Here is a 26,312-nt window from a genome sequence, read left to right as displayed (position 1 = left end):
TGAGGAAGATCCTTCCAAAAGCACTGGGGAGGGCAAATGGCACTGACGATGAAAACCAAGAAGCGAGACCATACAGGAGCCCTTCGTAATAGCAGCGTTTGGTTACAGCACCTTCTCAGGCCCGCAGTCCTGGAAGCACAAGCACAAGTTCATGAGCCACGACCTGTGCAGTCGCAGGGACCTGCGCTGGGTTCAATGCTCTGCTGTCACCGTTTGGGAATTCTTAGTAACTCATGAACAGGACACCTGGCATGTTCATTTTGCACTGGGCCCCTCAAATCTTGTAGCTGGTCCTGCTTCATCACCCTCAGCCTTAAAGGGGTGTCCCATCTACACCGCCCCTCCCACCCCCACCCCAGCCCAGCCAAATAGGAGCAAACAAAAGCCCTGCGCCTCTCGGCCCATGTGGGCGCGGAGGGTGGGGGGGTGTCCGGGGTTCGGGAGAGGAGGAATCCTGTGACAATGTCAGAGGAGCATTAGGAGCCTACATCCTCGGGGAAGAGGCCCACTAACCAGGGGTCTCTTCCAGCCCTGACAACATACACGCCGCTATGACAATGACCCCCAGCCCACCCCCAAACCGCGTGCTGCCGGAAGCTTTGGTTCCAAGTGATGCTCCCGTCCGCCCTGCTCCGGACTCAAGGTCCCCAGTGCTGCCGGAAGCGACTCAGCGCGCCCGGGGGGAAACGGGGAGAGCACGCGTCCCTCCTGAGCTGAGGGAAGCTGCCAGAAGCTGCCAGGCCCGCAGCCTGGTCCGCTTCCGCCCGCTGGGCGGTCCCGCCGACGTCGCAGCTGAGAGAAAGTTTGGGACGGGTGATTAGCGGGGCGGCTCTCAGGAGAGTAATCCCAGCCCTGGCCTCGCCCTGGTCACAGAGGCGACGAATGTGGCGGGCAGGCTGCCCGAACTGCCCCAACGCCGCAACCGGAGCGCGGGACTCCGCCGCGAACACCCTGTCTTACAAGCGGGGCGGAGCCGCGGCGGGGGGTGGAGCTACCGAGATGGGGAGGGGTTTCAGCAGAGGCGTGGTTTCTGATGTGAGACTATGAATAAGCTAATGATGCCACTGGTCTACTGCGAAGGTTCCATAGTGTAGTGGTTATCACGTCTGCTTTACACGCAGAAGGTCCTGGGTTCGAGCCCCAGTGGAACCACGGGTGGAAGCGTTCTTTTTTTTTCTCTTCGACTTTTAATATCCTTTGAGTGCCCAGGTGAAAAAGCGAAAAGCAAGACAAAGTTCTTTTCTTTCCCTTTAAAAATAATAATTATTTTACTTTTCCATAGGGGACATTAATTTTCTTTCTTAATTTTTTTATTTTTGGGGAACAAGGGAGCATGCTTTATCGCAGAAGCGTAATGACAAATACCCTCTCCTCCCATCCCCGCCTTCCTGAGAAACCCCAGAGGTGGGAGCCCGGCCGGCCGTGGCGTAGTCGCCGGGACGTCCCCGCCTCGCCGGGGCCAAGGCAGCCTCGGAAAATCCGGAGCCCCTGGGAAGCAAGATCACCTGGCGAAGCCCTTTTCCTGCAAAGCCAGGACAGACCTGCCCCACAAAGCCTCCAACTGAAATATGGCCATGCAAAAGCGCTTAGGCTGCAGTTGAATTATTACAGGTTTATGATTATTATTATTATTAAAGGGTTAATGTTTCATTAAACTCTGAAATGCAGAGCAGGGGGAAAAAAGTCCTTTTCTTTTTAATTCGGCAGTAAGGTTTGTGGAATGTGACCTTCGTCTGTGCAATGACGAATCCATACACAGTATAGAATAAATGTCAGGCTTCTGGACCCCCAATAAATGCTGAGTAAATGACAACGTTTCTCTAGTTCCTGTTTGTTCCTCTTTAGAGTCCATGACAGTTTCGTTTGGGGGTGGGGGTCATTGTTATCCTTTTGTATTGGCCTTTTTCATCTTTGACAAGAGGAACGAAGGAAAGGTATCTGGGACCCTGGGGGCTGGAATAGTGGCGGCCAAAAACGAAAAAGGGAAGGGGAAACTCAGTGCTTTTCCCTGCATTTTTCCACATTGTTTTGCTCATACACTGTGTAAATTTGCGTCCTTTTCTGAGTCAAGAGTATAACACATGATTGTCCCTGTTATCACCATCGCTTCATTAACTAAATTTTTTTTATCATTATAACCATTTTTAAGTGTACAGTTCAGTAATGCTAAGTATATTCACATTGTTGTGAAAAAGATCTCCAGGACTTTTTTATCTTGCAAAACTGAAACTCTGTAGTCATTAAACAACTCCCATTTTTACCCATCGAATTTATTATTAATGGCTGTGTAATAATGAATTATGTCTAGCACTGCTTTAAGTATATACGTAATCGTCCCATTTGAACCTCTAACTCTATGAAGCAGGCATTGTTATCATCATCTTATAGATGAGAAAGTTGAGGCATAGAGACCTCAAGTGACTTGCCTAAGGTCACATAACAAGTGGTTGAGCTGACATTTGCACTCAGTCTGGCACGGGAGTCTGTGCTCTTAACTCTACGCTCAACACTGAACCCCCTAATCTTGGCCATGTAGATCGGTTCCTATTTTTTGTTATGATAAATAACACAGCAAGGTACCTCTTTGTGGGTAACTGTGTCCCCCCTCTCAAACTGAGTATTTTCCCGAGTGAGTGGGTCTGAACGGGAGGCCAAGTTGCTTTCTAAAAAGGGAATCCATGTCCCTTTTATAGAATTTGACAATGTCAACGCTTGGTTAGCAGGAAATTGCTCAAGGTCACCCGCTAGAAGATGATGGCAAAGAAAGGATTAAGACCTGGGTCTTCTGATTGTAGTTTCTATTGCCCTCCACGGCTTCCCTTAAATTTAAAGGTAGCATAAAATACCAGTACCTTCCTTTGCTACACAGCAACGTCAGTTGACATTAGCTTCTTCTCTGAGACTTCCTTGTTGAGGCAGGTAACTGTGTGGGTTAACTTAGTAGGGCTCAGCCAAATCCCTAAGAACTAAATGGAATAAGATGCTTAATGAGGCCAGTGCTCAAGTTAAGCTCCTGCTTCTGAGGAAACCCTCCACTTGGATAAGGTAGAGCTACAGCCAAGGACAAGGGGAGAATGCCACGCAAGATAGAAGGTTTCTTGTTCTTACTTCTCTTTGGCTACGAAGGTATGTGCTGCCCAACCATTAGCATTTATCGAATACTTAATAGTACAATTGAATGAATAATTTAGCTGGTTAATAGCAATGCAACCTGAATAATTAAAACATCATTAATTAACAAGGCATGTTAATTAACCAAGATGCATTGTTAATGAATAACGGTTGTCTTTATGTGGAAGTGATTCTCTTAGTCTCTCACCACTGGCTTTCTGGTTCTCCGAGGAGCCTCCTAAAGTTCAAGGGATGCTCTAAATGGGACAGAAAGAAGGAAGGGTCTCAGAAATCATAGAAAAGAGCTATAAATTGCCACGATTGATAAGGAAGTGTGGTGTATCCTTGAAAATTTTGAGGAGTCAAAATTAGAGTGATTGTAGAATTTAATCTTCCAAAGTAGGACGCCATCGAGAGTGGAAGACGATGCTATTAATAATTCTGCTGGGACAACAGGTGTAAACCAGGGCTGTCCCGGGCAAATCGGGACGTGAGGTCACTCTCGTTTAAACATGGATTAACATAACACGCCAAGTCCCACTGGACTCTAATAGAAAACATAATCCAACTGAGAGTCAGGAATCTCCAAAGACTCTGTAACACTCAGTCATTTTAAAATTTCTAAATATGGCCCTGGCAGGAGTAATATGCCTAAATAAGAAGAAATTAAAAGCAACTCTCTAAAATATCATCCAATTCGACGAGGAAATTCTCTCTCAGTCTTTGAAAATAACACTCTTCCATGCCTCTCTCAGGTCTCAAGGACCTGTTAGCTGAGAATTCCTTTTTAGGTTCATTCTGGACATTAGCAATTGGCAGGATGGCTTCTTTGGGTCATTGTGTATTTGTGTGTGTCACAGGAAGTAAGTAAGGAGGGCAGGAAGGAGGAGGCCTCTCCACTCTGCAAATGACCGGATACACAGTCATGATGCAACTCACGCAAGTAGAGTCAGGATCCCTGGTTTAAATCGCGCTCCTCTCTGCCCTCTCATTAGATGTTATTGCTAGAGTACGTCCTTTCATATCTCCCATTCTAATGACTTTTTTAGTCACCTTTCTCAGTATTTGGAAAGATCTGTATGAATATAATCCCAAGGTCATTTTACAAACCCAAATATATTTCTTTTTTTTTTTTAATTTTTTTTAATGTTTATTTATTTTTGAGACAGAGAGAGACAGGGCATGAACGGGGGAGGGTCAGAGAGAGAGGGAGACACAGAATCCGAAGCAGGCTCCAGGCTCCGAGCTGGCAGCACAGAGCCCGACTCGGGGCTCAGACTCACGGACCGTGAGATCATGACCTGAGCCGAAGTCGGACGCTTAACCGACTGAACCATCCAGGCGCCCCACCCAAATATATTTCTAAGTAGGGATCGTGTAGACCAATTGTCTGGGGTTTTTTTCCTCTCTGCAATGAAGAGTCAGTCAGCAACTTGTCCCAGTAACTCTCAACACTTGAAGGTGCTTCGGGCGGTTTGTTGCTTTTCCTTTAGTCCTTGCCCTTTCCTCAGCAAGAAAAATCTAAACAGAGCCTTGCAAGGCCTAGATTCCAATACCTCTGGTTGTCTGAGGGCCGTAGGCCTCCCCCTCAGATTTCTGTGTGATAGGCATTGAGATTCATCCATCCATCAATCCATCCATCCATCCATTCACTCTTTTGTCGGCTCCTTAAAGAACCCATCCCTGAGTTCCTGCTATAGGCCAAACATCGTGTAAGAACGCGGGGCAGATCTTTGTTACTTTCCCAGTGCTGAGCCTAACAACTGTGCTCTGTGACCCCCACGTGAGAAGAAGCCCTATAAAAGTTTACCAGCCCATTTTTATATTAGACCGGCCCTTTCGGGAGATATCTGTACTAAAACACACACTGTCCCAAGGCACAGAGCACAACATTAGTTCCTGTCCTAGAGCTTACCAATCTGTGTGCGCGGCTGAGGAGCTCCAGGAATTTCCACGAAGAGCAGAAAATACCATCTGTCTAGGCAGAATGGCATGTGGTCCACTGGGTGGTCTGGTGACCATTTTATGGTCAGTGTGGCTTGGCGACCTGTGCGTGCTCTAGCCCGAACTAGAGGGGTGCTCGAGAGACAGAGAAAAACTACAGGATGCGGTTGCTGTATTTAATCAGCTCACCATCCAGATAGAGAATCGAGGCCAACGCAGACGGGAAAGATGTTTTCTATTGCACAACTGGGAACCTGAAGACAAAGGTTCTTTGTCTCATTTATTCTTCACTGTTTCTGTTCCACGGTGGCAGCGGCTCCTTATTACAGTGAAATAAGATAAATAGATTGACTCCACTTAGGCGTCGGACGAAGGTTCATTTGGGAATGCACAAATGATCACAGCCCAAAACTCCGTGCATCTTATAACTGAGGCAGGCTTCTATTTATCTTCCGTTGGACATTTTGGATTCATTGCAAATGACGGTTTTTAAAAATCCATCTTATTACAATATATAGGTCTATCACTTGGTCGTGTTCATTATATATATAAAAAAATCAAGCCTCATCTTACAGGTGTGTCAACCATAAGGGACGTAGGGTTTTTTTTAAGTAGCTTTATTGAGATGTAATTCTTTTTTTTTTTTAATGTTTATTTTTTTTTCAACGTTTTTTTTTGTTTTTTTTTTTTTATTTATTTTTGGGACAGAGAGAGACAGAGCATGAACGGGGGAGGGGCAGAGAGAGAGGGAGACACAGAATCGGAAACAGGCTCCAGGCTCCGAGCCATCAGCCCAGAGCCCGACGCGGGGCTCGAACTCACGGACCGCGAGATCGTGACCTGGCTGAAGTCGGACGCTTAACCGACTGCGCCACCCAGGCGCCCCAAATGTTTATTTATTTTTGAGAGAGAGAGAACGCAGGAGAAGGACAGAGAGAGAGAGGGAGACACAGAATCCGAAGCAGGCTCCAGGCTCCGAGCTGTCAGCACAGAGCTCGACACGGGGCTCGAACCTGCGAACTGTGAGGTCATGACCTGAGCCGAAGTCGGACGCCTAACCGACTGAGCCGCCCAGGCACCCGGAGAGATGTAATTTCTATACCATTAAATTCACGCATTTAAAGTGTGCGATTCAATGGGTTTTAGTATATTTCTGGATGTGTGGAGCACACAATCCAATTTTAGAACATTTTGTCACCCCCCCAAAAGAAACCAGTAGACATTAAGCCCGTCTCCCCCTCTCCCCAGCCCCTGGCAACCACCGATCTACTTTCCGTCTCTGAGGATTTGCCTATTCCGGACATTAGGTTTAAATGGAATCATACAACATATGGTCTTTTATCTTTCACTTCGAAAATGTTTTTGAGATTCATCTGTGTTGAAGCATGTACCCATGAATATGCCTGTAGCCAAAAATAGCAACATTTTCACACCAGAACAGTTTCCTTCTTTCTCCTTCTTTGAGAGGGACATTGCCGCAGCCTGCCGTTTTCTTCCCGTGTCTTACCCTTATTTCTAAAGTAGATGGGAAGCTAGTTACTGACACTTTTTGTCATTCGTAATCTTATGCTTTTCTCCTCAGCTTCATCTGTTTCCAGGGGAAGGAAGGCTCTGTATTTAGTGACATCCATCAAAAGGACTAAAAGAGTCTTTCCTGCGCGTGTCTAATGCCCACTTTTCCTCTTGAGCTTGCAAGGTACACTTTGAGAAACAGCAAAGCCTCGAATTTTCTTGCTGTGGTAACGGGTTTCCCCACGGAGTGGCCCTTTGGGCAAAAGGGCGGCATGAGCCCCTGTTGCACACACCTAAGGTCGGTGCGTGGGGGACATCTCAGGCGCTCTAGTGGAAACCCGTACCATGGGGAGGAATCTCGAGAACAATCCACGTAGGGAGAAAAACATACAACCACATAATCAAAATCTTTTCCTCTTTCTCCTTTAAAGGCTGACCCGCTTTCTGTCGCTCATTCCAACAATGCTATTTTCTGGTATTATAAAATGTTGCAGCCAAACAGGCTTTTGCTTTGGTTTGCCAGCGTTTCGGTGATCAAATCATATTGGGGGCCACACAGCCGTGTCGCTGCTCCCTTGGGGGCAGCTTTTCCTGTCAAGCGCTTGTTGTCCTTTCTCTGCTCATTTCCGTAAGGATCCGGTGCCTCAGATCCCCAGCCTGTCTATAGACAAACACATTCCGCTTTCCAGGGGGTGGAGGCTGGGAGGGAAAACACATCAGAAATCTGCCCGACATCTGACCGAACACAGGAAGTGGCTCTGAAACCAGGTCTGCCTCTTAGGACTCTTCGTCTCCACAGGCAGACGGTGGCAGTACGTCCCCCTCCCTTCTTTTCGGCCTTCTCTCTTTCTGCAGAATGCAGAACCCAGAAGGCTCTTATCTGAACCCTGGGTTTGCTGAGTTGCGGCTGCTTACACCCACCTCAGTGACAGACGCAGCCTCTGGGCCAAATTGATCTGGTTATCAAGGCCACACTGTCAGTGACCCACAGGCTTTGCCTTTGCCCCCCCCCCCCCCGCCCCGGCCCCCAGAAAGAGGATCTTGGCACGACTGACATTGGCCCCACTGACAGGGCCTTTCTGTACCTCAGCCACGCCCAGCTTCGCTAGAAGGTGGGGTGGAGCCAAGTGTCTCCTGGATTAACAACCCCCAAATCGACTAGATGCCAATTGCTCGTGCGCTTTGCAGTTCTTGGGGAGCAGCTGCGAGACTAAGGCGGTGGCTTCACGTGTGCATTCACTCCAAGGGCCACGGGGCGCCACCGAGCCTGTCTGGGCTTTCCAACCAGCTGCCCGCTCAGCCTCAACGAATGGAACATCTTCGCGCCATTCCCCCCCCCTCCGCCCCCCTGTTCCTCCTGGAGCCTTCCCCGCGCCCAGTAAACGGCAGGTCTATCCTCCCAGTGCCTCAGGCCTTGAACCTCTCTTTCTGTCACACCCACGTCATCTGTCAGCAAGTACTCTTGGCATTGCCTTCCAAAGACAGAAGCCAGCCACTTCTCATCACCTCCATTGCCACCACCTGGGTCAAGCCCCCATCATCTCCCTTCTGGATGACCGCTGCTTGCCCCCTTAGGCTCTCCGCTTCCGGCCTTGCCCCAGACCATCCAGTCTACACCCAGCAGCCCGAGGGAGCCTCATAAACCATGATCTGTCTTGGGGGCGCCTGGGTGGCGCAGTCGGTTAAGCGTCCGACTTCAGCCAGGTCACGATCTCGTGGTCCGTGAGTTCGAGCCCCGCGTCGGGCTCTGGGCTGATGGCTCAGAGCCTGGAGCCTGTTTCCGATTCTGTGTCTCCCTCTCTCTCTGCCCCTCCCCCATTCATGCTCTGTCTCTCTCTGTCCAAAAATAAATAAACGTTGAAAAAAAATAATAAATTAAAAAAAAAAAATAAACCATGATCTGTCTTGTCCCTCCTCTCCTCGAACCCTCGTGAGGGCCTACTCAGGCTAAATGCCAAAGTCCTCACGTGCCCACAGGCCCTGTACTGATTGCGTCCCATACCCCCTCTCTTCATCTCCTAAAACCCTCTTTCATCCCCTGGCTCCAGCCCCAGAGGCTCCTTGCTCTCTCTAGAACACGCCAATTACCCACCCACCGCAGGGTCTTTACACTTAGTGTTCCCTCTGCCCAAAATGCTTTGCTCACAGGTGTCTCACTTCTTTCGGGTCTTTGCTCCAACATCACCTTCTCACTGCAGGACACTTCATTCATTCATTCATTCATTAGCCCTCACCACCCCCAGCCTAGTCTATATACACCCTATGAAGGTGGGTACTTTTCCCATTTTGTTAAGGGCTATATCCCCAACGCCTAAAGCCAGGCCTGGACTATAGTAGACACTCAATGAATATTACTTAATGAATAAACGCTTTGGGGCCAGTCACCATCAAGTATCTTCCATATCAATTTCTATAATCGTACAAGTGCTTAGATAAACCTGTGCACAAGAAAGGGGTGGGGCATAAAGGCCAGAGCAAGTGGTGAGTTGTACACGGGGGACAGAAAAAGTCCCCTTCGCGGGGAAGGGAACAAGCTGGCAGAAAAGTTGGGAGACGAGGGCCTTTAAAGCCAAGAAATCATACAAAGGCACGGAGGCATGAAACAGCCTGGCACGTGTGATGAGTTGCAGGTAGTAGAGAACGCAAAAGATGGATCTGGAGAGGCAGGCAGGAGAGAGATGATGGAGATTTCCTTGAGAGACACATCGTTATCATACTCATTTTAGGCATAAGGAAGTGGAGAGATGTGGCCATACAACCAATAAATGTCACAGATGGAGCCTGGACCCTTGCACCGGGGACCCGCCAAAGGGTTTGCAGCAAGAAGGTGGCACCATCCGGTCTGCGTTTCGCCCCACCGGCAGCGTGAAGGGTGGATGAGGCAAGGTCTCTCTTCAGCAGGGAGAGCATCCAGGGAGAGAGAGAGAGAGTAGGAGCCCAACACAGGCAGTGGCGGCGGGGGCAGAGAGGATAGAGGCCCCTGGGAGACGTTGGATATGGGGGTTTAGAGAGAAAGAAAGGGGACTAAGACACATCCCAAGTCTCTAGATGAGATGCTAAGTGAACAGGGAAGCCACTCAGTAGGATAAGAAATAAAGGGGAAGAACAATTTGAGGAAGGTCGTAATGAGCTGAGGTATAAAACAGAGTATTGAGGCAAGATATACATACAGAAAAGTACAGCCCAGTGAATTGTCACTGTCGAACACACCCGTATAACCGCACTCACATCAAATAGCAGAATATTGCCAGCCCCCGAATGGCAACCGTGGGCTTTCACCTTGCTGCTCCCCACGCCAGATGTGACCAAGACCCTGACGTCTAATGACATAGATACTTTTAAATGGATCCCTATGGTGTGTCCACTTGAGCAAGGGACCCTCCACTCAGCCCTGCAATGTGGTGGCCCACTGTATGAACTTGCCACGTGTACCCATTCTACTCTTGATGGGCATGCGGGTGTTTCCGATTTGGGGTTACTACAAAGACTGCTGCCGTGAGGAATCCAGCACAGGTTTTGGTTAGTTGGAGAACATATGCACGCGTTTCTGGTGGGTACTTAGGAGCAGAACTGCTGGGTCCTAGGGCGCATATACATTCAACCTTCCTATAGGCTGCCACGTAGTTTTTCAAAGAAGGTAGACCAACTTACATCCCCACCAGCAGCACAAGAGAGTTCAGGTTGCTCCATGACCTTGTCAAGACTTGGTTGTGTCCAAGTTTAGGTAGGAAGAGACACCTATGGGGAGATGCCCGGTAAGCCATTCAAAGCAAGAATTGTAATCTTGGGTTTAGCGACATTTATGAGGCGGGTAGAAGAAGCAGAGCTCTCAGAGAAGACTGACAAGGGTATTTAGAGTGATGGGAGCACCAGGTGAACTGTGTGATGGAAGCTAAAGGAAGAAGGAAGGGACCGAGAGCATATTGGAGCATGAAGACATAAGGTCAGTGTTGGAAAGAGTCCATTGGGTACGAAAATAAGAAGTCATTGGTAACTTCTTTTGCTAGCACAGGGCTTGGCCTCCAACCAAGATGGCGCTCCTAACCTTCATTGCTATCTGAGAGGATTAATTCTGCCCATAGCAGGTAGGCCAAGGAATCTCTAGGAATGAATAACCGGTGTACGAGGGCCCAGGAGAGACAGCAGTTTGGGGCCGCAGGGGAGGGGTAGCCCTCAACTGCTCTGACTAAAACATATGCTCCCCTTAACTCCCATTGCAGCCTATGCAGAACCCAGTGGAGTGCTCACCGTGTGCATCATCCAGTGGTCGGTCTTCTCATGGGTCCTCAAGCCCCTTGTGGGCAGAGAGCAAGGCTTCCATTTCAGAAGGCCCAGGCCCTGGGGCAGTGCCAGGCTCACAGTGGACACAAAAAAAAAGGGGTTTGCAGGAGAAGTAAACATGTATTATTTAAATGAAGGCACAGTTTGAAAAAGATAGCTTTTATAATTGTGATACAAAAGATGAGACCATTTCTCTACTCTCAGTAACAATCTGAAAGGGATGTGTGTGTGTGTGTGTGTGTGTGTGCGTGCGCACGCGTGGGGGGGGCATAAGATTCAACTTTTAGATAGGAAAGTGGTTGAGGGACTTTTATTTCCTATTGCCTACACTCCAGTTTTGGTCAAGATTTTTATAATAGGTATGTGCTGCTTTTGTAATCAGAAAAGAAATGAAGATATCCATTTTGTTGAAAATGGAAAACGGAGCTTTGGTACTTTAGCAAGCACTGCCTAATGGAATCTTCTGCCGTGATGAAAATGTTCTGTACCTGTGCTCTCCAGTACATCAGCCACTAGCCACATGCGGCCAGAAGCACTGAAATGTGGCTGGTGTGACCGAGGAATTGAATGTTTAATTTTATTAATCTTAATTAATTTGAACGCAAGTAGCTTCATGGGACTAGTGCTTATGCATTGGGCAGCAGAGTTTAAACAATCAGTTTATGCTAATGTATACAAACTCTTTTCCTACTAAATTGTGCATTCAGGGCACTCACTCTTAAGCGACCGACTTCAGCTCGGGTCATGATCTCATGGTTTGTGGGTTCTAGCCCCGCGTTGGGCTCTGTGCTGACAGCTCAGAGCCTGGAGCCTGCTTCGGATTCTGCGTCTCCCTCTCTCTGACCCTCCCCTGCTCGTGCTCTGTCTCTGTCTCAAAAAGAAATTTTAAAAAATTTAAAATTTTTAAATTGTGCATTCATTCTCTTTATTCGTACTTCTATAAAGATACTTTATATGTTAGTTTTATGTTAAATTTGACATAGTTTTCCCACATTACTTATACAGTATTTACACTTTGTGGTTTGATATTTCCTGTACATTACAGACAAACCTTAACAAGATTTTCTAAACAATTTGTTAATCCTAAATAACCTAAATGTGTCAAGTGCGGGGGTGCCGGGGCGGGGGGGGGGGGGGGGGGGGGCGGGGACTAGGAATCAGCTCCCGAATGGCACATAAGGCAGACCCTAGGGATCCTGTTGCTGCTGCTGATGATGAAGAAGAAGTAAGTAAAGGAAGAAGGTAGCACTTAATGTCAAATTTAACAATGTAAATTGTAAACATTGTTTAAATACTAGGTTCTCAAGTACGTTTTAAAAAACACACATAGAAAAAAGACTGGAAAGATTGATATGAAAATGTTAACAGTGTTGCCTTTGGTGATAAGAAATACGGGTGCTTCCCCACCCCTCTTTGCTACATTATTTTCCAAAATTCTATAAAGAATGAAAATAATACGGGCACCTGGCTGGCTCAATCGATGGAGCATGTGACTCTTGATCTCGGGGTCTTGAGTTCAAGCCGCGTGTTGGGGGTAGAGTTTACCTAAAAAATAATAATAATGATCCTTCTCTGTTTAATTTTACTGCCCCTGGTTTCTCAGGATCTGTGGATGTTTTTCCTGACATATATATTTACTTAGTTTGACTTCTTCCCGAAGGGGCTTTGTTAACTTTTATGTGACTATTTTCATTTCACTTCTCCTTGTTGAATTTGTTTCTTCTTTTAACTTGATTTTCTCCTCTCTTGTCCTTTTGCTTAGCCACACTGGGACTGTCGTCTACTGAGGTATGTTACAGTAAGAAGGCTGGGATTTACATGGATACTGTTCTTAAAGATTTTCCTAGCTCAAAATAATGTTTAGGATTATCCTTTTTTTTTTTTAAAAAAAGGTACTTTTTAAAGGTACTTTATTCTGGTGGTGGCAAGAGCCCATTTTATATGGGCAAGTTCAAGATTGGTGTTTTAATGAGAGAATGCAAGTGAACCAGGTCTTAATTCAGGCGGTGTGATCATGAATCCATTACCTTTTAAAACCGGATCCCTAAAAGGGACCTCCAGAAGTAAGCAGCCTGACCGTGAACCGGGCCCCGCCCCCAAACCCTGAAGGTAACTATAATGGGGTGAGCGGTGCTCCCCACTCGGTGCGTCTGTGAGATCATTAGCTGTCCATCCACAGTGGCGGACATTTGTTTATCTGGACTCAAAGATGAGTGGCAACTGTATGTCTTAAGCCTGGATTAGTATGCCAGTTGTGCTGCTCTTGTGCAAAAGCGGCCACAGAATACAGGTAATGAATGAGCAAAAGGTTCTTGAACACAAACTCTTCCAGTGGCTCTGGCCACGGTTGCCTTTGCCTGTGATCTTTCTTTCTTTCCCCTGAAATTTTCATACCTGGAGCATTCTCTGTATTTTTATAATTTTTTAAATGTTTATTTATTCTCGAGAGAGAGACAGAGCACAAGCGGGGAAGGGGTTACAGAAAGAGGGAGACACAGAATCGGAAGCAGGCTCCAGGCTCCGAGCTGTCAGCACAGAGTCCGACGCGGGGCTCGAACTCACAGACCGTGAGATCGTGAGCTGAGCCAAAGTCAGATGCTTAACCGACTGAGCCTCCCAGGCGGCCCTGCCTGTGACTTTTCTGACACTCCTTCCCCTCTGGCTTCCCGCAGGATGAGGGTGAGGACCCCTGGTACCACAAAGCATGCAAATGCGATTGCCAAGGAGGTGCCAATGCCCTCTGGTCTGCTGGCGCCACCTCCTTAGACTGCATTCCGGGTGAGTGTCTCCTCTGCTTAGGGCACCGGATCCTCGCGGTGTCCTGGGGAACGTTGTTTCTCCTTTTCCTTTCCGCCTGGCCGAGTTAACCCCCCAGCACGCTAGGCTCTGGGTTTCCTGCAGTTGGCCTCCGAACTTCAAATCCCACAACGGCCACTGCTCCAACATACCACACGGATGTCATTGTTCCGAAACAGCTTCCTGCCTCTCTCCCTGGCCTGGGTGAGACGGTGAGATGGCGCCTATTTTCAATGAAATGGACTAACGGAATTTGTGAAAATAAGTCAATGGTAGGAGGCAGGGCGTTCTGACAAGAGGACAGCCTTTTGAGTCAGAGAGTCCAGAGCTGGAATCCTGCCTGCCTCCCTTCTTAGCTCTGGGACTCCCCCTTGGGCCTTTTTCTGTCAAAGGGAGGTAATAGTACTGTGCCCGAGGGTTTACTGCTCAGCGAACAACCATGTTCTCCCCCACGTTCCAGCCCCTTTAGAGTGGCTCCAGCCGAAGCGAGCCGCGTCCCTTCCAAAATGAACATTTAAGGGCTGGTACTTGACTCTCCGGCTTTCCCTTCCCTGCTTGAGAAATGGTTCCTCCTCCAGTGTGGGTCCCAGGAAATTGAATGGAGCAGAAACCCTGCCAACCCATAACGGACAAGTCACCTGAGTGAAAAATAAACCGCTGTCGTGTTAAGCCTCTGAAATTTCCAAGACAATTTGTTCTGCAGCCTAACATAGCCCTTCCTGGCTAATACGAGCGTCTTCCTGTAAGGTTCCTGCCAGCAAACTTTGTAAAGGACCAGATGCTAAATATTTGTGGCTTTGCAGGCCCTAGGGTCCCGACTCCTCAATTCTGCCTTTGTAGTACGAAAGCAGCCGCTGACAATATGTAAATACGTGCGCGTGGCTGTGTTCCAATAAAACTTTATTTACAAAAACAGGCGGTGAGCCACATTTGGTTTAAGGGCCACAGTTTGCTGACCCCTGCTCTTAAGAGTTGTCACGAGGAATAGATCCTCGTAGGCATGCGGGGTACCCAGCAAACTGTAGCTTACGAAAGGTCCGCTCCTTTTCTTCCTGCCTCCTGAGAGCTCACACTCTGACTTTCAGGGACTTGGGGGCCCAGAAAATCCTTGCAACACTCAGTGCTTTGCACGGCTCAGAGCCTCTTTTGCTCAAAACTGTGCTCGTTACCCTCTGCAGGGTACATAATCACCTAATAATAGCTCCGCTAGAGACAGTATGTGTGTGCGTGTGCGAGCTTCTCTTCATTATTTCATTAAATTTGCATTAAAATAGCATATTGTGGGGGAGGCAGCGGAGAGTCTCCGACGGCCTTTGCTGCCTCCCCTTCCCTATTTACCGAAGGGGTAGGAAGTGGTTTGTGAATTCAGTCTATCGGAAAGGAACAGTGGGGCCCCTGTCATGAGGAAAGCAGCAAGTGCTGTGCAGTCTGGTGGGCTTCTACTGGATGCCCCACTGAGCTCCGCGGCAGGAGCTCCTGCAACCATTATATACTGGTGTGATCTGCCCAGTCAATATTGAAGCACCCTCCTTAATAATCCATTTAAAATTCAGTTCCACCCTTTCTCATCATGTGTCTATTATGTGCCAGGCACTGATGGGGAGGCAAAAAAAAAAGAAGGCATTATCTCCTCCCTGAAGGAGTTTCCCATGCAGTGGAAACAAACGTTCTCTTCACTAGAGACACGAAGACCTTACTGGAACTCCATTCCGAGTTCTAAAAAAACCCACCAACTTGAAAAGAGATTATTTATGCAGATTGATCCAATCAACTGTGAAGTTGAGGAGGGCTGTGTGTTTGGGGAATGTGAAGTCAACCGGGGTCCCCCGAGCTCTCTCCCCTAAACACTTGCCGTGCACTCGAAGTTCTGAAATCGGAAATTCTTTTAGTTCACGTGTTCTCCACTCCCCACCATCTTCTGTTTGTTTTTCCTCTCATTTTATTTTTTAATGGCACAGACATTTCCGGGAAGAAACAAACACAACCTAAGGGTTACACGGTTGATTCATTGGCGTGAATTGGTTTTTTTCCATGAAAGAGATGGTTCAGGGCAGCAGGACTAGACGCCCATCAGTGCCTCGGGTCCTCAATGGAATCTTAAGAACGCTGCTTGGTCTCTCTGGATCCTGAGACTCACTGCTTCCATCACAGGCCGCCTTAGGAGGGAAGAAGAGCCTAGAAGATACAGAAGGACGGGAGGGAAGGTCACTGGGAGCTGCCCGGAGGTACTCTCGGGTGCACACTGGCTGCTACTGTCTAGTGGTCCCACCCACAGAGGAGAAGGTGCATTCTGGCCTCCTTAATCTTCATCTTAACACTATCAAAACGACTAAAAGGTCTGTCCTCCACAGTTAGCTAAGATCACCTTGGCCCTCGGAGGGGGAAGAATAGGGTAAAGAAAATATCCAAGCCTAAGAAACCCAGTGATTCGTGAATGCTTTGCCTTTACTCTAGATTTTATACCTCTATATTATCTTCAAGTTTCTACTCCATTCTATAAACATTATTCTATGTTCCACTACATTGTCATATAGGTTCAAGCCTAATACATGTGCATGTTAATATTCATGTCTCTCTTGTCAAGAACGTCCCTGAACTTCCCTTGTGTTTCTCTAGGTAAATGTTCTTTATAACCATGTCTGGCTTTCACGCCTCCCGACCGCGAGATTATCTACTGAATAAGAAAGGCTAGTATGCTACGTATAGTTTGGATTCGCAGCACATTATGAACACGCCTTTATCCACGTAATATCCGTGCTTTATCCACTTGTACCACACACGATGTAGGTTTCTCCTTAAAATGAATGTACAAACGTTCTTTTTCTACTTAAGATGAGCATACCAACAGGCTTCAGAGCTACCCTAACAAACTGGCATTGGGCAGAAAACGTGGGAAGGACATATTCCGTGTAAGTCTGACGAGGATCCCCTTAATTCCTCCAGCAACATTATTCGTGCGGCTTAATCCTAGTTTATACTCAATTGACAGTTTCCTATGGCTTAGAGCAGTAGGTGTTCTCTGGGCTGGGCGACCTCGATTTCCTCCCTGAGCTTTCCGCTTCCTGTTTCTGCTGTCTTCTCTGCTTGCTCCTAGAGGCCACCCGAGACGGGCGATAATCTGTGTTTATCCCTTCATTCACCATCCAGTCAATAACTATCGAGTGCTTAGCATGTGCAGGCATTCTGCTCAGCTCAGAGGATACCATGGTGAGCCAGAGAGCCCAGAGGAGCCGATAAATAATGACAAGGATGGGGAATAAGTGAGAGGAACAAGGTGGCCGGCAGAGATCTGAAGGAAGAGCAGAGTTGGCCGGGGGAAGGGGGAAGAGAGGGGACGGGAGTGTCACGGGCAGAGGGAACAGCCTCAATGGAAGGCCTCCAGGCCCGCATGAGGACCCAAAGGGAGCCCAGCCAGGACCGTGGAAGGAGGAGGAGAGGGGAAAGGAGGAGTCGGGCAAAACAATAACATAACTTGACTGCAATTGACCCCACAGTCCGTAGAGCGTGAGAAATGCCACATTTTCTATTTTTCCAAGTTTAAATAACTCCAGTTTGAGTCCTCCTCATGGCTAGCGAGGAGTCTAAAGACAGGACTGTTAAAGGTCCTTCCTCTCTCCTTGGACTGCATCAAACTCCCGTGGGTTTGCAAGGGCTGCCTGGGGGCAGGGCGCAGACCCAGGCTCAGGCTCAGGCTCAGGCCAGGTGGCAGGCTCCCTGCCTGGCCCACAGCCCCACTTGAAGGCCAACACCTCACTGGGGGGGTCTTCTCCCTCTGAACCAAGCTCAGCTCAGTCCCAGGGACCTTCCCAAGTTTCCTGAGGGTGTCCAGAGCTCAGGGCTCCCTGGCCCCATCTGTGGTCCAGCCCCCTCAGAGGAAGCATGTCCCTGCTGAGCTCAGGCCCCTACCATGAGCACGCCCCTTTCCCCCAAAAGGGCCAAAGCCCAGATTCTCCAGTCCCCTCCTGTAGCACAATCAGCTAATTCCGGTTGGCACCTAGACCTTCCAAATCCATAAATCTGAGAGATGCTATGTGGTCTACAGCCTCTCCTCTCTCAAATCACACACACACACACACACACACACACACACATGAACACGTGCACACACAAACCCAAGAAGAGCCCCAACCCTTAGGAACCCTCTTTCTTGGGGAGATGTACAGGGGATGATGGGGGCAGGGCAGAGTGGGAGGGGGGGAGTTAGATTTCTTCCCGGGTGAGTCTTCGCCAGAAAGACAAACATGAAAAACTCAAGAAGACATCAATGTATTCCCACGAATTCACCCTATTACACCGATAGAATCTGTTGCTCTTGGCCAGCGACATCGTGGAGGCAGGTACTGCTGTGGGTCCCCTTTCACAGATAAGGAAATTGAGATCCAGAAAGGTTAAGCAGCTTGCCTAAGCTCACACAGAGACGGGGATCCGATCCCAGCTCACACTGACTCTAGACAGACATTCTTGACCTTGGCTGCCCATTACAATCACTTGTAGCTCTACCCCTCACCCGGGTCCTACCCCAGACCGATGACGTCAGAATCTCTGAGGGAGTGACCCCAACATTAGCACTTCTGTAACTCCCCCCCCAATGATACCCAGGTTGAGACCCATCAGAGAGTCTCTGCTTTGTGCCCTGGGCCACACCACTGGTTTCTGGGTTAGCAGCTGGGTAGCTAGAGGCACCAATACCTGACAGGAGCACTGTAAAGGGGCAGGCTTGGGGCTTGGATACTGAAGGGTACAGTTTGGAACATGTGGGTGTGAAGCATCTTTGGGTCACCCGGGTGGAACTGTTCACCTGGAAAATGGACAATGGGATAAGGCTTGGGGCCTGGGAATCAGGCACTGACTCCCAGACGCCAGGCAAAAGCCATGGGGATGGTGAGATCATCACTTTCCTGGAGAGTGTGGGCAGGGTCCGTGTCTGGACAAGCCCTCACCAGCCTCCAAGGCCACTGCCACTGGCTTCGTCTCCCTAGGTTTCCACTCTTAACCGTTAGATGGGCAAATCGGAAAGAAATGGCAAAAGAGATTTAAGGGAAAGACACAGAAAGAGCAAAATGCCAAGAATAAAGCCATCAGGAGTGGACTTTTCCTTCCCCTCTGCTTTTCCTTCCCCTCTGTTCCTTCCCTCCAAGCTGGTGGCCCTGGAGCAAGAAAAGGAAGGTTCAAGAAGGAGGGGCCTCAGAGACACCCACAGTTAGCATTTAAGTGACAACCTTGGGCCCAACTGAAAACCAGCTTTCTGATGCTGGGGCCTTGGCCCACCTTCTAGTGGCATGGGCTTGTCCGCCAGGTCGGAGGGAAATTGAGGAGGTAGAGGGGCCCCCAAGGCCATGGGCACCAGGCCCCTGAACCTGCCAACTGACAAATGCCTTCTCTCACAGGCCAAAGTTTCCCCAGTGTGCTTTGAAAGTGTGCTTGTTAAAGATGAGGCTGCTCTGGGGGTGGGATACTGAAAACTGCATCCTTAACAAGCCCTCCTGACGATTTGACCACATAAGGCACGATTGAGGGGCCCGTAAATCACTCCTGTCCTCTCTCCCAGGAATTCCCGTGATTTTAGTAGGCTCCATCAGCCTTGGGGACTTGATAAACCACAAGTGCTGTCCCCTCACTTCCAGCTCCACTGAGCTAAAACTAATGGCGGAGGTTGGACCTTTTCCTTTGGTGCATCGGGCAGAAAGGCAGTGAAGCCTCCCTGGTCAGAGGCCTGAAGCTGTCTTTCTGTCTTCACTCTCTGAGGACAGGGCATGACTGCCTCTGCGGGCATTCTGGTCTCAGGATGCATGGCATTCAAGCTTTTGCATGCTTCGTTCAATTTTAGTGACTTTTGGAAGCTATCCTCCAGAAAGACCCCAGCACTCGTTTCACTGTTGGAAAGGGATGATGCCCCAGTCAGCATGTTCAGCTCTTTGATCTGAACTCAGATTTGCACATGGACAAAAAATAATTTCACTTACTTGAAGTTTATTCTTCACAATCGGAAAACTAAGAGAATGTGTAAGTTTACCATTTGTTTTTTACAGAAATATAGCTAGACTTGTGTTCGGTTGTCAATAAGGGATCCCCTGAAGAGTGGCTTAGTGAATTACTTTTGTTTTGACTCCTGTAGTAAAAAGAGTAGGGGTAGGGAGTTGCTTAAGGATATCAGGGCTGAGGTCTCGGCGCTTCTTTTGGCCTTACCCCCGTTGTGCAAGAAGCCACTGCGCCAGCCATCAGGTCTTCTTTCTAGACAACGGGAAGAAAAAAGGGTTGAGCAAAAACGGATCAGAAATCCCCAGCAGACATCGTCGTATATCTCAGTGGTCAGAAATTGTATCACGTGGTCGCTTCTAACCGCGAAAGAGGCCGGGAAAAGATTTTTTCTAGCGCCTACACTGCTGCCTGACAAAGTTAGGGTTCTTTAGTCGAAAACAAGGGGAGAACGGATGCTGGGCTGGCAATCGGTGGAAGTCTGTGACCAGGTAACCCAACACTAAATGTGTTTAGAAATACGTGAGAAGCAGCCGACGGTTGACACGTAAGAACCAGCTTTGGCTATTCTTATTTGGAAAAAAACCAGTTCCTTTCAACTGTACCTTATTCAATAGTCACTCAGGTACATTTCACCCCCCCCCCCCACCACACACCTTTTTTTATTCATCAGACTAGTGAGAAGACGGCACTTTACGAGCGAGAAGTCAGTCTCAGTATATAATTGCCCTTCTTGCCTCTGACCATTGCTTTGTTCCTATAATTAGCATCATATGCTGCCCGAAGACAGCTGGGGCCCCTGACGTCATCACGCCGGACGGCTAAAAGTGTGTTAATGAGGAAAATAAAGAGTATGGCATTTAACTATGATATTTCCCTGGGAACCTCTTGGTTTTGCAAATGTCTAAGTTTGTGGAGGAGGTGAAGTATTTCTCCCTCCCTCCCTCCCCCACCTCAGGTTGCCATAGAGCCCCTTTCCTCTGCTTTTGCGAAGGTTGAGTCTCTATGGCAATCCTTTGACTTCATCTTCACTCTCTCTCATAAGAGCAGCGAATAAGTTGAAGACCCATTGTGGAGTGCGCTGACGAGCAAAACATTCTCCACCTACCAAAGCACGAAGGAGACGGTCTGACTTGGCACGTCAGTCATGTCGGGTTTGTGGAGTGTTGCGATGTGATATGAGTGTTTTGAGGTGCGTTGTTTTTCCCTTTCCAGAATGCCCATATCATAAGCCCCTGGGTTTTGAATCGGGAGAAGTTACACCAGACCAGATCACCTGCTCCAACCTGGAGCAGTACGTGGGCTGGTATTCCTCGTGGACCGCTAACAAGGCCCGGCTCAACAGTCAAGGCTTTGGGTAAGCAGGGCAGGTGGCTCAGGCGGTTTTTCTCATGTGATTTGAAAAATGTAGGTCTCTGTAAGAAAAAAATGGCAGAATGCATTTATTTATTCAACAAATATTGACTGAGTGCCTTCCGTGTGCTGAGGACTGTGGGCAAGGTGGCGGAGGTCCTGGCCTTCAAGAAGCACACAGTTTAGATGGGGAGAGGGACTCTACCTGAAGGGCACGGATGGGGATGGTAAAGGTCAGCAAAGTTAGGGCACAAGTGAGATAAGGCCAGAGCTCTGGTAGGCAGAAGTCAGATCTCAGATCGTGAAGTCACGTGAAGAATTATGGTAACTATTTTAGGCATAATGAGAGGACCCGGAATGTGCATTAGTTAGAGTACAAGTTTGTACTGCTGTAACAAAGAACCCCAAAGTACAGAAACTTAAATAACATAAAGGTTGATTTCTTGGTCATCTAAAAGTTTCACTAGGCCATGTAGTTTCATTGTTATGACGGCTGATGGTATCAGGGGTCCAGATTCTTTCTACCTTCTTCTGTCATCCTTCACATGAAGCTGCCATCTCAGGGCCCAAAATGGCCACCCTAGCTTCCACTAGCACATCACATTCTAGCCAGGGGGGAGAAAAGAGGAGCAGAGTGCACAAGCATAATCCTATTGGCTACTTCTGCCCACATGTCACCAATCAGAATTTAGTCAGGTTGTCCCACCTAGCTGCAAAGGAGACTGGGAAATATGAACTTTTCTGGGTGGCTGTTTGCCCAGATAAAACATGGTGGTGGTGGTGGTGGTGGTGGTGATGGTGTTCTATTGCTAAAAGAAGATGGGAAGAGGATACTGGAGGACAATTAGCAGACTCTAGCAGTTAAAGATTTAAAGCTGGGGAATACCACAATAAGATTTGTGTTGTAAGAAAATTCTGGCTCAGGACGCCAAGGTGGCTCAGTCAGTTGTGCATCCAACTCTTGGTTTCAGCTCAGGTCATGATCCCAGGGTTGTGGGATCAAGCCCCATGTCAGAAGCCATGTTCAGCAGGCCGCCTGCTTAAGATTCTCTCTCTCTCTCTCTCTCTCTGCCCCTCTCCCTTGCGCATATGCGCTCTGTCTCTCTCAAATAAAAGAAAAAAGAAAAAAAGAAAAGAAAAAAGAAAAATCTGGCTCTTGTGAGGAGAACTGTTTAGTTGGGGGAAGTAATTAGTGAGGTGAGCTAAAGTAGCAATCCAGGCAAGAATTGAGGATGATGTGGGTCAGGGCAGTGCCAGTGAAATGGAGAAAAGTAAATGACTTTGAGAAACACTTGAGATGGAGTCAATAGACGGATTGGATGTTTGAGGCAAAAAAGAGAAAGGGACAAAGATCTCTCTCGGATCGCTGGCATGAACACCCCAGAGGATGGGGGTAGCATTCTGAAAGATGAATATTGGAAGGAGGGGCTGGAGACAATTAGGAGTTTACTCTTGGACATGTTTCTTTGGGGATGCTGTACAGCACCTAGAAGTTGTCTAGACAGCAAATGATTCTCAGGTTTCGGGATTTAGAAAAGGTCTGGGATGGAAGTTAAGATTTCAAGAGCCACGCAAGGAGCAAGTCTGGAATTAGAAGAGAAGGCAGCCAAGGACTGAGTCCCGAGAAGCTAATTAATATGCAAAAAGTAAATAAAAACCTCAAAGGGGAAATTATAGGTTTCCACAATTCATGAGAGACATAGCTAAAAAACAAATCAGTTCCCTCACTTGTTGGTTTGCTTTATAATTGCCAAAAGCTCTTCCAGAGCCACTTGGATCAGTGTTCTGCACATGGGAGACACTCTCTGAAAGCCATGAATGACAGCACTGGAAGGAGACGCAAATATGTATAAAGGGACTGAAATTGGGGTGAGACTCATGGAGAAAGAGACATCAGGAGAGACTAATGAAAAGGGAAGGGAGCTGGTGAGTGCAAAAACCATGCATTTTCATGATTTGAAGACAGACATACTCAACCACACCCCAAAGGTGATTTCAGCAACACTCAAAGGCACTTCTTTGACAGATCAGTTGAATCTGGCCATTGTTCTTTGGTCAGTGGAGATGCTGGGAGAAAGAGAATGATACAAGTATGACAGAGGCTGCACACTTCTTGGAGACAGGCCTTTTGGTGCTTAACAGATTGCAGCTCAGACTGCCCGCGCGTTGCAGGGGTTCTTTAGGCACTGGCGACCCCTCAAAGGGCCGTGCCTCTCAGCTCTTTGGAGGCTCTCATAGGAAAGGGCTCCTGGTGATTTGCTGTGTTCCTGGCAGGTGCGCCTGGCTGTCCAAGTACCAGGACAGCAGCCAGTGGCTAGAGATAGATCTGAAGGAGGTCAAGGTGATTTCAGGGATCCTCACCCAGGGGCGCTGTGACATTGATGAGTGGATGACCAAGTACAGCGTGCAGTACAGGACCGATGAGAACCTGAACTGGATTTACTATAAGGACCAGACAGGAAACAACCGGGTAAGTTGGACTTACCCCAAACCACCTTTAGCTCATACTCTCTGGGACTTCCCTCCCGTTCCTGCCCTGTCACGCCACTGACTCCATGGCAAGGGAAGTCATCCGTGCTTCTTCCCCACAACATGGTCTACTCTCTGACAGGGCAGGGTCTTTTCTTGCTGTATCCTGGATGCCCAGCAGTTTGTGAGTGAGCACCACTCTTGCATGCAAAAGAAATCTTTGTTTGAATTCTCCTACCAGCTTATAGTTGCTCAAATGATCAAAACTGGCCATTTGGACTATTCCAAACTCCGTGGGCCATTGAACACTTTGCTGCATACATGTGACTTGACCTATTATTGATGTGGCTAGGCCCTTGTCCATTTATGTAGATATGGCCTCTCCTTACCATTGAGACTGACTTCCAGGAAGATCTGGACAATCCAGCAAGTTAGCCACTGAACTATGTAAATGATTAAAATGACTCCAGCAATGAAGACACAGAGGAACTTGAACCTTTGAGCAATTTTATATCCTACTAACCTCTAAAGGCCAAGCCCCAAGTCTTGTTCACAGTAGGCTCTTGATTAAGTGTATATATATTTATATATATATATGACCAATATTTTATATATATAATGTCTATTTGCAATGAATTAAAAACTCACTAGCTGTTTGGAACCGTTAACTGTCCTTTTGCCTGAGAGTAAGGACTTCTGAGGCTAATTTGGACAATCAGATTAAGCAGACACGTGTGGCTGAAAATCAGAAGGCTTTGTACCCTGTGATGACAAGTTGTACAGTAAGACAGCCACAGGTTGAGATTTCAAGGAGTTTGAATACAATAGGAGAGACCATCTTGATACTTAGACATTTTATTTCATTTTTGATCTTGTTAGCTGGCTTTTCAAAAAGAAACGGAGAATTCATTTTCAAGTCCTGCCTGCATTTCTGAAGGCCTTGACGGTTCTTTGCAAAGAGGTACTCCACTCAGGCACTTGGGCAATCTGCAGGAGCCTGTTCCAACCTCCCTCTTCACCTGTCCCAACTTGAATAGATTCAAGGGCAAACGGCAGAGAGAAGGGGATGTGGGATGTTGCTATTGGGAAGAAAGGCAAGATCATGGCACACGAGGTCCTTCTTGTTTTCTAGATAGATGAGGCCAAAGTGGCAGCCAGATTTTTTGCAGGAGATAATCCCAGAAAGAAATGAAACGCTCCAGTGTCATCAGGCAGAGCTCTACGACTCTAGAAAGACTGCCAAGAATGATTTCTTTGGAAACGCAGCCGAACAGCCACGGCACCTTTTTCCATCAGGGCCACTGCATCATGCTATGCTGCATCCCAAAACACATGAAGCAGGACCTTTTCCTCCCTACTTTGGGTACTGCACTCCCCCTTCCAGAATCTTCCCTCTAGTTTTTATGTCTTTTCTTTTCTAAAAGCAGTCTTCCAAGTCTAAAAAGTATTTGCCATTGGTATGGAGGTAGAGATACACACTTAAGCTTTGGCTCACAACTTCAGGGCCAGCTCACCAGTTTTTACTCGAGCCTCACTTAGGATCCCTTTGGAACAGAAGAACATTCCTCCTGTAAGTGCAATGCGGTCCTTTTCAAAATTGGTCAAAATGCAAAGAATCAGAACACAGAATTGGTGATGAGAATCAAGAGGCATTTTCCATCAGTGCCATCCAATAGAACCTTCTGTGACAATGGAAATGTTAGGATCTGCACTGTCCAATATGGAAGCCACTAATCACACACAGCTATTGAGCACAGGAGCCATCATCAGCGCGGCTGAGGAAGGAAATTGTTATCTAATTTTAATGCATTTAAATTTAAATAGCCACGTGTGGCTAATGCTCCCATACTGGCTGGGGAAGCTCTAGATGTCCCCAGAGAATCACTCGGAGATGCCTAGAACATGCAGGCCCTAACACACAAGTTCAGATTTCGGGCATATGCAATTCTCTGACCTTTGACCACTTTCTGAGATTTCCCATACTTCAAATTTGGGGCCAGCTTCAGATAGGAATTGTTCTTCCTTTTCCCTCCCCTGATGCGATAGTGATAAGATTTCCTCTCTCTTTAGGTCTTCTACGGCAACTCAGACCGAACCTCCACGGTCCAGAACCTCCTGCGGCCCCCCATCATTTCCCGCTTCATCCGGCTGATCCCACTGGGCTGGCACGTCCGCATTGCCATCCGGATGGAGCTGTTGGAGTGCGTCAGCAAGTGTGCGTGACGCCTCCTTCAGCTCGGCACCTGCCAGGTGGGGTGGAGGGCGCAGAGCAGCCTGTAGGGGAACATTGACGCGACCAGGGCTTGAACAGGGTGACAAACAGGGCTGAATTTTACAAGCTCTTTTCAATGAAGAGCTGGGCAGAAATAATTTCTTTTTTTTAAGACGTAGTTTCCAATGTCAATGAGAGAGAAAGAAAAATGAACTCATTCCCCACTCAGGGCCAAAGAAAATAAGAACAAAGAAAATGTCCCTAAAGACAATGTTCATCAAAAGCCTAAGTAGCAGGGGTAATTTTCTGCTCTCGGGTTTTTGTGTTTGGCCTGACAGTGTGAAAGGTGTGGTCTCAGGGAACACAAAGGAGCCCAGATAATTTAAAAACCCTTTTGCTTCACCACCCTGAAAACAGGAACAGAAGTTTCATAAAACCTTGATTTGAATGCAAATGGGTAGCAGGCTTGCGGTCTCTCCGGGGTTTTCACCAAATTAGGGCCTCTCACAACTTTAGAGCACCGTGTATGCAGACGGAAAGGATTTGGGGTGACTGGGGGGCCGAAAGGCATAGTCGGGAGCCTGTGTCCTGGTCTCCTGGAGGCTGGCACCATCACCCCAGGTAGGAGGGCCTCCCCTGCTCTGCGCCTTCACCCCCA

General features: G+C 47.9%; 1 protein-coding gene and 1 non-coding gene across 2 annotated transcripts; both read left to right on the top strand.

Annotated features, from left to right (window-relative positions):
* Positions 1–1,079: 1,079 nt before the first annotated feature.
* TRNAV-UAC lies at positions 1,080–1,152 on the top strand. The gene has a single exon. It is a non-coding gene; the product is annotated as a tRNA-Val (tRNA).
* Positions 1,153–12,016: 10,864 nt separating this feature from the next.
* Positions 12,017–25,665, top strand: RS1 (retinoschisin 1). The gene is made up of 6 exons (XM_030306205.1): positions 12,017–12,077; positions 12,611–12,636; positions 13,521–13,626; positions 20,836–20,977; positions 23,248–23,443; positions 25,513–25,665. The coding sequence occupies exons 1-6, from the start codon at positions 12,017–12,019 to the stop codon at positions 25,663–25,665; spliced, it is 684 nt and encodes a 227-aa protein (XP_030162065.1).
* Positions 25,666–26,312: the final 647 nt, after the last annotated feature.

The sequence above is a fragment of the Lynx canadensis genome, chromosome X, assembly GCF_007474595.2.
Source record: "Lynx canadensis isolate LIC74 chromosome X, mLynCan4.pri.v2, whole genome shotgun sequence".
NCBI classification, from domain to species: Eukaryota; Metazoa; Chordata; class Mammalia; order Carnivora; family Felidae; genus Lynx; species Lynx canadensis.
Note: the sequence above shows the minus strand (reverse complement) of the source record. Positions and strands in the feature narration are given on the sequence as shown.